Here is an 11,948-nt window from a genome sequence, read left to right as displayed (position 1 = left end):
CAAATGCTGCAGAGGGTATGGAGAAAAGAGAACATTCCTATACTGTTGGTGGGAATGAAAACTGGTACAGCCTCTATGGAGAACAGTATGCATATTTCACAAAAACAAGTACAAATGGAGTTACATAAGGCAGAGGAACAAGAGATCAAATTGCCAACATCTGCTGGATCATGGAAAAAGCAAAAGAGTTCCAGAAAACCATCTATTTCTGCTTTATTGACTATGCCAAAGCCTTTGACTGTGTGGATCACAATTAACTGTGGAAAATTCTGAAAGAGATGGGAATACCAGACCATCTGACTTGCCTCTTGAGAAACCTGTATGCAGGTCAGGAAGCAACAGAACTGGACATGAAACAACGGACTGGTTCCAAATAGGAAAAGGAGTACATCAAGGCTGTATATTTTCACCCTGTTTATTTAACTTCTATGCAGCGTACATCATAAGAAATGCTGGGCTGGATGAAGCACAAGCTGGAATCAAGATTGCCAGGAGAAATATCAATAACCTCACATATGCAGATGATACCACCCTTACGGCAGAAAGTGAAGAAGAACTAAAGAGCCTCTTGATGAAAGTGAAAGAAGAGAGTGAAAAAGTTGGCTTAAAGCTCAACATTCAGAAAACTAAGATCATGGCATCCAGTCCCATCACTTCATGGCAAATAGATGGGGAAACAGTGGAAACAGTGGCTGACTTTATTTTTCTGGGTTCCAAAATCACTGCAGATGGTAATTGCAGCCATGAAATTAAAAGACGCGTACTCCTTAGAAGGAAAGTTATGACCAAACTAGACAGCATATTAAAAAGCAGAGACATTACTTTGTCAACAAACAAAGGTGCATCTAGTCAAGGCTATGGTTTTTCCAGTAGTCATGTATGGATGTGAGAGTTGAACTATAAAGAAAGCTGAGTGCCGAAGAATTGATGCTTTTGAACTGTGGTGTTGGAGAAGACTCTTGAGAGTCCCTTGGACTGCAAGGAGATCCAACCAGTCCATTCTAAAGGAGATCAGCCCTGGGAGTTCACTGGTAGGATTGATGTTGAAGCTGCAACTCCAATACTTTGGCCATCTGATGCGAAGAGCTGACTCATTTGAAAAGACCCTGATGCTGGGAGGGATTGAGGGCAGGAGGAGAAGGGGACGACAGAGGATGAGATGGCTGAATGGCATCATTGACTCAACGGACATGGGTTTGGATGGACCCCGGAAGTTGGTGACGGACAGGGAGGCCTGGCGTGCTGCGGTTCATGGGGTCGCAAAGAATCGGACATGACTGAGCGACTGAACTGACTGAACTGATGATCCAGCAATCCCACTCTCAGGCATATATCCAAATAAAAGTATCATCAAAGAGATACACACACTCCTATGTTCATAGGAGCACTCTTCACGATAGTCAGGACAGGGAAACAACCATCTGTCCTTTGACAGATCAAGAAGATGTAGTACACATATACAATGGAGTCCTACTTAGCCACAACAAAGAATGAAATAATGCCATTTTCAGCAATATGGATGGATGGATTGTGACTTTACCAAACTGAAGGAAAACAGAAAGACAGAGAAGTAGCATATGATATCACTTACATGTGGAATCTCAAAGATGACACAAATGAACTCATCTGCACAATAGGAGGAGTCTCACAAGAGAGAGAACAGACTTGTGGTTGCCAAGCGAAAGAGGGACTTGGGGGCAATGGATTGGGAGTTTGGGTTTAGGAGAAGCAAACCATTCTGTATAGAATGGATAAAGAACAAGGTCCTACGAAATAGCCCAGGAAACTATATATAATATCCTGTGAGAAACAGTAATAGAAAAGAATATGGAAAAGTACATACATGGAAAATGGAATCACTGTGTTATATAACAAAAATGAACACAACGTGGTAACAACTATATTTCAGTAAAATAAATTAAAAAAAAATCAAACTGTGGTATTGGCACCAAAAAAGACATAGAGATCAATGGAATTGAATAAGGAGTCCAGAAATACATTGACAGTCAATTAATCTTCAGTAAAGTAGGCATGTATATAGAACAAAGAAAAGACAGTCACTTCAGCTATTAGTGTTGATAAAGCTGGACAGGAACATGTAATTCAATGAAGGTAGAACACTCCCTCCCATAATACATAAAAATAAACTCAAAATGACATAAAGTCTTAAATATAAAATATGACACCATAAAATTCCTAGAAAAGAATATAGCAAAACATTGTCAGAGATAAATTATAGCATATTTTCTTTGATCAGTCTCCAAGGCAAAATAAACAAAAGCAAAAATAAACAAATGGGATCCAATCAACCTATAAGCTTTTGAAAATCAAAAGAAATCATCAGGACTTTCCTAATGGTCCAGTGGTTAAGATTCAGAGCTTCCATTGCAGGAGGTGCAGGTTTGATCCCTGGTCAGGGAACTAAGATCCCGCATGCTGTGTGGCACAGCTGAAAAACAAACAAACAAACAAGGACACTATCAACAAAATGAACAACATACAGAGTGGGAGAAAATATTTGCAAATGGTGTGTCAGACAAGGGCTTAATTTTCAGAATATACAAAGTGCTCATACAATTCAATATAAAAAAATCTGGTCAAAAAATGGGCAGAAGATTTAAAAGAATGAAATAATGCCATTTGCAGCAACATGGATAGAACTAGAGATTGTCACATTGAGTGAAGTAAGACAGAGGAGAAATGTGGTATGACATCTTTTATATGTGGAATCTAAAAATAAATGATACAAATGAACTTGTTTACAAAACAGAAAGAGAAAGATTTAGAGAAGGAACTTACAGTTTCCGGGGGAAGGATGGGAAAAGGGATAGTTAGGAAGTTTGGGATGGACGTGTACACACTGCTATATTTAAAATGGACAGTAAACAAAGACCTACTGTACAGCTCATGGAACTTGCTCAATGTTATTTGGCAGCCTGGATGGGAAGGGAGTTTGGGAGAAGAGGTACATGTACACGTATAGCTGAGTGCCTTCCTTGTTCACCTGAAACTATCACAACATTGTTCATCAGTTATAACCCAACACAACATAAAAAGTTTAAAAATAAATAAAAAGCACACAGCATTTACCATTTAAAGAATTAAATTAAAACCAAAAGAGGAAGATGTGGTACATACATATAAAAGAATGTTACGCAGCCACGAAAAAATGAAATAATGCTATTTGTAGCAACACTGATGGAACTAGAGATTATCATGGCAAATGAAGCCAGACCAAGAAAGGTAAGCATTATATATTATTACTTATATATGGAATATGAAAAATAATACAAATAAACTTGTTTATAAATCTGAAACAGACTCACAGACATAAAAACAAGATTATGGTTACTCAGTGGGAAAGGGGAGGATAAAATAGGAGTTGGGATTAACACATATGCACTCATATACAAAATGTTAATAGATAAATGAGCAGTTACTGCATAGCACAGGGAGCTATATTCAGTATCTTGTAATAACCTATAATGAAACTGAATCTGAAAAAGAATATATATATATATATACACACACAGGTATGTATATATATATCTGAATCACTCTGCTGTGTATCTGAAACTAACACTATATTGTAAATCAACTATACTTCAAAGAAAGTTGCTATGAGAGGAGAGGTCTAATATTGTCACCATAATTACAACAACAACAAAGTGAAAACTGAACTAAATGTATAGTTTGCAGTGATGGAATATTCACCCAAATCTCATGTACATTCTGGAACTCTAGAAGAATTTTTCAAAGGGAGACTATCTCATATTCGTTAAGCTTTTCTCAAATTACATCAAGGAAATCTACAAGCAATACTTGGAACTTCTATATATCTGCCTTCTCACTGGAAGCAAAGGCTGTTTAGTGGGCAGATCTAAGATATTCTTTGGTCTCTGAGGAAACCACTCTGCTTGGGTCTGTCCTCTGCTGCAAAATGTTTACTACAATGAGGTTAGTTAGATCCTTTTCCTGACATAACTACCATATATTTACATATGTATGTATGTATACACACACCACACTTTATCTACTCATTTGTTGACCATGTCTTAGCTATTATGAAAAATATGCAATGACCATGGGCTGCAAATATCTCAAGATAGTGATTTCATATCCTTCAGCTATATAGCCATAAGAGGAATTGCTAGATCATATGATAGTTCTTGGGCTTCCCAGGTGGCGCTAGTGGTAAAGAACCTGCCTGCCAATGCAGGAGACAGATTTGATCCCTAGGTTGAAAAGATTCCCCTGGGGGAGGGCATGGCAACCCACTCCAGTATTCTTGCCTGGAAAGTCCCATGGACAGAGGAGCCTGGTGGGCTACAGTCCATGGGGTCACAAAGAGTAGACACAACTGAAGTGAATTAGCAGGAGCAGCAACATGATAGTTCTTTTTAAATATTTTGAGGCACCTCCATACTCGTTTCCATAGTAATTGCACCAATTTACATTCCCACCAACAGTGCACACTGGAGTCATTTAGGCTTACATTTGTCTGCAGGAGTAAACCAAACTATATAGAGTAGTTTCCATTTTCACTGTATCACCACTTAAAATAGCTAGCACTTATTAAACACCATGATATTCCAAGCACTGGGCTGACCATTTCATAAGTATTGTTTCAGTTAATTCTTACGGTGTCATAAAGTTGGTATCACTGTTACATCTACTTTTCTTCAAATGAGGAAACTGAAGCCTGGAGAGAGTAAATAATTTTCCTAACAATACATATATGATGTAGCAGAGCCAGAACTTGAATATCAGTCCTCCTGACATAAAAGTCTATGTTTTTAATCACCACTGGAAAATATCTCTGAAAAATACTGTTAACAGAACAAACTACTCAAACATGCAATACTCATACTGCAGGCACCACCATGACCTAGCTCAATCGTGTCCAACTCTGCGACCCCATGGACTGTGGCCTGCCAGGCTCCTGTGTCCGTGGAATTTTCCAGTCAAGAATACTGGAGTGGGTTGCCATTTCCTACTCCAGGGGATCTTCCAGACCCAGGGACTGAACTTCTCTCTTGCATCTCCTGCACTGGCAGGCAGATTCTTTACCAGCTGCACCACCTGGGAAGCTCCACGATGGGACTCTCCTTTAAAATGAGTATTAGATGAGCGAATTCAATCGGAAAAGGGCCCAGTCCCAGTCTGTTGTTAGTTGTCACTCCACAGCACTTCATACAGAGCTCTGTGCTGTTGACTAACTGAGGAAAAGGCTGCATCTCACATAAGTCATGATGTTCCCATCATATGAGTAAATCTTTACTGTAAAATCAAAAATACTTTATCAGCAGCAGAACCATCATTTCCATTGGTTTCTGTTTATGTTGGTTCCATAAAACTCAACTTACCTCAAACCTTATCTCCTCTGAGAATCTTTCCTGATGCTTCATTTCTGTTATTACTTAAATATCCCTTTTGAGTACATCCAAGTGCCTGTGCAAATTTCCATCTTAGCACTCCTCACTCACTACAGTAACTTTATGTGTGTCATCCTTCCAGGCTGTAACCTCTTGGGGTGTAGGTACCAGGCTTCATTCAACTTACTATCCCTAAATGCCTTTCACAGAGCCTGAAATGTATCTGTGTGTAATAAACACCAATGAATTAAAAAATTCAGTGAATGCATGGCCTGTCTGAAATGAAAGAAATCAAGTTTAAGTTACTCTCAGAAGAAATTGTATAGCCGAATGATTTTTTTTAAAAGGCCATATACAAATTAAAAATTATAATAAGCTAAACCAAAAGTCAGAGAAGTTATTTAGACTACCACTAGACCACGTGACACAAACATTTTTTTGTTTTTGTTTTTGATAGTTTCTGTTCAGACGCCTGGCGGCGCTGCCGACAGAAAAAAGAGGCGGGGTCGGAGGTAGAGCCCTGCACCTGCCACAGACTCCATTTCAGAAAAGACGAAATCTGAGAGGTGCTGGATCGACATGCCTTGGCAAAAGTTGGCAGAAAGCTCAGATTTCAAACCTTTTTTCAAACACAAGGGGACTAAATATATGTTGGTATAGCCTCCTGAAAAACTTTCGAAGGCTTCTTTCATTAAAGACAATGCAGTCAAAGAGAGAGAGAGAGAGAGACGATGCTGGAAATTGAGAGAAAAGCTGGCAGAAAAAGGCAAGTGGTGAGTTTTCCTTTTCTTCCTGGGCGTAGGGTAGGTGGCCCAGAAAAAGTAAAGCTGCTTTTTATAGTTCCTGGAGATTTGGAAGCAGAAAGGGGAGTGTCTGCATAGCTGTGGGTGGACACACCCAAGCAAGGTGGTTTCCAAAGTGATAAAGGATTCCTGAGAAGAGAAAGGCTCTCCTCTGGGTGGATCTAAACCGTTGAGATCAAACAATATTTTAGATATACCCACAGAAGAAGCCTTTGTTTCTGAATAGGAAGCCAGACCTATGGAAACTATACATTTCCAAGTATTACCTAAAAACTTTTTTGTTTTCTGAGAAAAATCAATGAATCTGAGATGTTGCCACTTTGAGAAATTCTTATTAATGTTTCAGAATGTGCATGGAGATGTGCATGAGATTTGGGTGGCTTTTCCATCACTGGAAACCACACAGGGAGTTCAATTCACAATAATACACAATGCAATAGTGGGGTAAGTAATTTGCCAATTCAGGAGGGAAAAAAAATCCCTGGATGAAGTACAACCTAAGGTAAGTTTAATTCTCACAGAAAAGAATAATAGGTATCAACACTAGTCTCAGACCTCCTAAGGTCAAGATTGTGACAACCAATGACAATCTTGGCAATGCATGCTTTTCAGCAACCTGGTTATCAAAGGCTGCAAAAGGTTTAAATCTCAGTAAATTAAGAAACAGTTCACCGAATTCTCCAATTTCTGGAATGTATTCACCAAACACTTTAAATACCACTCATGTACTTCCCTGGTGGTCCAATGGTTAAGAATCTATCTGCCAATGCAGGGGACATGGGTTTGATCCCTGGTCCAAGAAAATTCCACATGCCACAACTACTGAAGCCTTTGACCCCTAGAGACTGTACTCCACAAAAAAAGACGCCACCACAATGAAAAACCTGAATATTGCAACTAAAGAGTAGCCCCCACTTGAAGCAACTAAAGGAAGCCCATGCAGCAACTAAGACCCACTGCAGTCAAAAATAATAAATAAATGTTTAAAATATAAATAAATACCACTCATATCTGTGAATTATAAACATCCACTGCAAAAAAATTACCAGGCAATTTCAGGGTTATGTGGCAAACAGTCAGGCAATTTACATCAGAAATAGCTTCAGAAATACCTTCACGTAAAAGATGTTGGATAACAACTGCATTTACTTTCACGTAAAAGATGTTGGATGACAACTGCATTGGATGACAATTATATAAAGCTGGTCATGTTGACACTTACCTGCTCATCCTAGAGTACATCCAGAATTTGACTTCACCTCTTTAAGAATTATCTCAGAACTCTAAGAAAATGCCTTGGTCCTTCCTTCCAAAATTTTCTTTCCATTGAATGTAAAAAAAAAAAATTCCCACACTCTGCCAACCTAGTGCAGGACAGAGAGACAAGAGATATATCTCTTTAACATCACTTTATCTCCAATTAAATTAGGTTCCGGAGAAGACAATGGCAACCCACTCCAGTACTCTTGCCTGGAAAATCCAATGGATGGAGGAGCCTGGTAGGCTGCAGTCCATGGGATCACTAAGAGTCAGACATGACTGAGCATCTTCACTTTTCTCTTCCATGCATTGGAGAAGGAAATGGCAACCCACTCCAGTGTTCTTGCCTGGAGAATCCCAGGGACGGGGGAGCCTCGTGGGCTGCTGTCTATGGGGTCCGCACAGTCAGACACGACTGAATCAACTTAGCAGCAGCAAATTAGGTTCTTTGAAGCTGAAAACAAGACAGTAGGTGGCGATAACTATCGCCCTTGGCATTCCTTTTTTTCTCGGCTCTGGGTAAAAAGTAGAGAAAAACATCCCCTGTTGTTTTATTGCTCTAACTTCACTAGTGTCTTCTTTTGTTCTGAAGCATAAATAATCGTTCATTTATAGTCAACAAGTACTGATACCTATTTTTACCTTTTTATTTACCTACAAGATAACTGATCTGGACACTTCAAAATATTCAGTATCAATAAGATACAGTGGACCGTTCCAGAATAAATAGATGTAACATCCAATACAATCATGAAACTTGATTAAAAAAAAAACAAATTTTCTATGATATTCCTTACATCAAGTGGCTAAAAAAATTAGAGCATTTGTAAAAGGAATTCAGTGAATATGAATTCTTATTTAGTTCAGTAAAGTTCAGTCGCTCAGTCGTGTCCGACTCTTTGTGACCCCATGAACTGCAGCAGGCCAGGCCTCCCTGTCCATCACCAACTCCGGGAAGAAAAATGGGGAAGGATAATGAAAGGATAATTAAGAAAAATCATTAGGGACTATATTTTAGATAATCTGGAATTATTGTTGTTTCGGTACATTAAGAGACACTACTTGAAAATATTCCACTTGAATGCCGTCAGTCTGAAAATAAAGGACTGGGATTTCCTAAATATTGTGCAGAAAATAAACACTCGGAAAGGACGCGGGGTGGCGCTGCAGCATTAGAAGTAGAAGCAAGCAAGCTACCAGCCTGTGCTCCTCTAGCAATGTTCTGCTTAAGAAGCAAGCAGGAAAGGGAGGCTTTTTAAGGCAGTTGCTCAGGGAAATCAGGGCCCTAGACATCTCTATTTATCCCAGGATCTGAGTGATACTGGGAGATCAGCGACAACGTGAATCCGAGCTGGGTCAAGTCGTCTGGGAAACCAGAAAGCAATGAAGGCAGGAGAGAATGGAACGCTTTCTGAAACAAAGGCAAGTCTTGATATTCCTGGTTTTGCTGGGCATTAACTCAGGCTGGTTCTGAGCCTAGGCATTATTCAGTGGCTGAGGAAGTGGACAGTGGCTCCTTTGTGGCCAATCTATTCAAAGACCTGGGATTGGGGGTAGATAATCTAGCTGTGCACCCCAGGGTTGTTTCTGAATTGGAAAAAAAAATTCGTTTGCATTTTGATAGGTAGACCGAGGATTTGTTGTTAAATGAGAAACAGGACCGGGAGGAGCTGTGTGGCCTTACCGAACCCTGTGTACTACCTTTCCAGATATTACTAGACAATCCCTTGCAGTTTTTCCAGGCTGAGATACGGATTAGGGGCATAAATAATCATTCCCCAGTTTTCCCAGACAAAGAAATAATTTTGAAAATTTCAGAAAGTATCACTCCTGGAACTACTTTCCAAATAGAGTTTGCCCTGGACTTAGATGTAGGAATCAACAGTTTCCAAGTTATACAGTCAGCCCCAATTCCCACTTCCATCTTAAATTACAAGACAGTTCCAAGAGCACAATATTACCACAAGCCGGTGCTGGACAAAGCACTGGATCGAGAGGAACAGCCTGAGATCAGATTAACCCTCACAGCACTGGATGGCGAGATTCCACACAGGTCTGGGACTGATGCGGATTAGACATCAATGATAATGCCCCCGAGTTTGTATAGCGGCACTATGGGGTGCAAATCCTGGAACACTGCCCCATTGGATTCCAGGCTGCCATCGTTTCTGCCAGAGATTTAGATATTGGAACCAATGGAGAAATATCTTATGTATTTTCGCAAGCACCTGAAGATATCTGCAAAACATTTCGAAAAAATGCAAATTCGGGAGAAATCCTTTTAATACGAGAACTGGATTTTTAATCTACACAGACCTATACATTAAATATTCAGGCGACAGATGGTGGGGGCTTTTCTGGAAGTTGTGTGGTGCTTGTTCAAGTAATGGATTTGAATCCATCACTGACCATATCAACTCTTTTCAATGAAATCCTAGAAAATGTGCAGGAGACCGTAATTGCTGTATTCAGCGTTTCAGACACTGACTCGGGACAATGGAAGGATGGCTTGCTCCATCCTAGAGGATCTTCCTTTCAATCTTAAACCCTCTGTTAAAAACTTTTATACTTTAGTCACAAACACAGCCCTGGACCGAAAAGCAAGATCCGAATATAACATCACAATCCCTGTCACTGACATGGGAACTCCCAAGACTGAAAACCCGAGCACAACATAATCGTGTTGGTGTCTGACGTCAATGACAACGACCCCGCCTTCACCCAGACTTCCTACACCCTGTGGGTCCGCGATAACAGCCCCGCCCTGCACATAGGCAGCGTCAGCGCCACAGACACACGACAACGCCCAGGTCACCTACTCGCTGCTGCCGCCCCCAGACCCGCTCCTGCCCCTCGCCTCCCTCGTGTCCATCAATCCCGACAACGGCCACCTCTTCGCCCTCACGTCCCTGGACTACGAGGCCCTGCGGGCCTTCGAGTTCCGCGTGGGCGCCACCGACCGCGGCTCGCCGGCGCTCAGCAGCCAGGCGCCGGTGCGCGTGCTCGTGGCGGACGCCAACAACAACGCGCCCTTCGTGCTCTACCCGCTGCAGAACGCCTCGGCGCCCTGCACCGAGCTGGTGCCCAGGGCGGCCGAGCCGGGCTACCTGGTGACCAAGGTGGTGGCGGTGGACGGCGACGCGGGCCAGAACGCCTGGCTGTCATACCAGCTGCTCAAGGCCACGGAGCCCAGGCTGTTCGGCGTGTGGGCGCACAACGGCGAGGTGCGCACGGCGCGGCTGCCGACGCGCTCAAGCAGCGGCTGGTGGTGCTGGTCAAGGACAACGGCGAGCCGCCGCTGTCGGCCAGCGTCACGCTGCACGTGCTGCTGGTGGACGGCTTCTCACAGCCCTACCTGCCGCCCCCGGAAGCGGAAGCGGCGGCCGCGGCGCCGGCCGACCCGCTCACCGTCTACCTGGTGGTGGCCTTGGCGTTGGTGTCGTCGCTCTTCTTCTCCGTGCTGGTGTTCGTCTTGGCGGGTCGCTGCCCGGTGGCCAAGGGCCACTTCCCAGGCCACCTGGTGGACGTCAGCAGCATGGGGACCCTGTCGCAGAGCTACCAGTACGAGGTGTGCTTGACAGGAGGCTGGAGGTTAAATGAGTTTAAATTCTTGAAACCGATTCTTGCTAGTAGTCTGGTTCAAGACACTGGGCAGGAGTAGCGCAGATCTGCAATTCCAAGAATAGCCGTAGGTTTCATTAACATTAGAATCAAAGTTTTTTGACTACGAAAGTGTAGGGAAGGAGCAAATTGGTTAAGATGGCGGTGATCAGACTCACCCCCAAGGCCTCTGGTTCTCACCCAGCTTTTAAAAATACCTAGTTATATTACAGCTGAGCTCATTTATAGCACTGCGCAGGCGCAATGCCCTATATACGCACCACCTGAGTTCTTGGGACAAGTCAAGTAGTTGCAGTTGCTGCTGTGTAGGCTATTAAGAGAGTAAAGCATGTCTGCCTTGAATGCACGGTGAATAAAGAATGTCTACGGTTCCTTTGCCTCCTCGCAGCTTCTTCCACCTTCCCCACTCCGTTCTCACCTTGCCTACCCTGGATTCAGTGAGCTACAGCGAGACAAGTGGCTTACGCAGGATACAACAAGACAGAATGCTTTTTTTAAAACGAAGGCTCTTCAGTTGATACAATATTTTGTTTATATATTTATTTTGCTATTTAGTCAATCCTTGAATGTTTTCCGTTTTTCATCTGCTCCCTATCTTTTCAATCTGATCTTAATGCCTCTTTTTCTAATTGGTGATTAAAAATAAATGCATTATGTTTTAATGGTGATTCCATATAGGTTTATTTAAGGTAGTCATTTCAAATTCTATATCCAAAGAAATGTAGAGTTCTGAACCACCAATCTTACAACTTACCCTGTTGAATATAGTCAAATATTCTTTTATAATACCCCTAAAGCATCTTTGTCTGTGGTTAATGAAATGTATAGATACAAGTCTGTTTTCTTTAAAATGTATTATTTTAAAGTGTATTGTCTTCCAGAGGCTTAG

The 11,948-nt window shown here is 41.8% G+C and overlaps 1 protein-coding gene across 1 annotated transcript; it reads left to right on the top strand.

Annotated features, from left to right (window-relative positions):
• On the top strand, positions 8,727 to 11,446 carry LOC102188217 (protocadherin beta-2). Its single transcript, XM_018051725.1, is given in 9 exon segments — positions 8,727 to 8,891; positions 8,893 to 9,325; positions 9,328 to 9,407; positions 9,409 to 9,505; positions 9,508 to 9,931; positions 9,933 to 10,095; positions 10,098 to 10,234; positions 10,236 to 10,678; positions 10,681 to 11,446. Coding segments are annotated over 9 exon segments (2,250 nt in total). The 5' UTR covers positions 8,727 to 8,837; the 3' UTR covers positions 11,100 to 11,446.

The sequence above is a fragment of the Capra hircus genome, chromosome 7 (assembly GCF_001704415.2).
Source record: "Capra hircus breed San Clemente chromosome 7, ASM170441v1, whole genome shotgun sequence".
NCBI lineage: Eukaryota > Metazoa > Chordata > Mammalia > Artiodactyla > Bovidae > Capra > Capra hircus.
The sequence above is the reverse complement of the archived record's forward strand: the minus strand, read 5'-3'. Positions and strand labels throughout refer to the sequence as shown.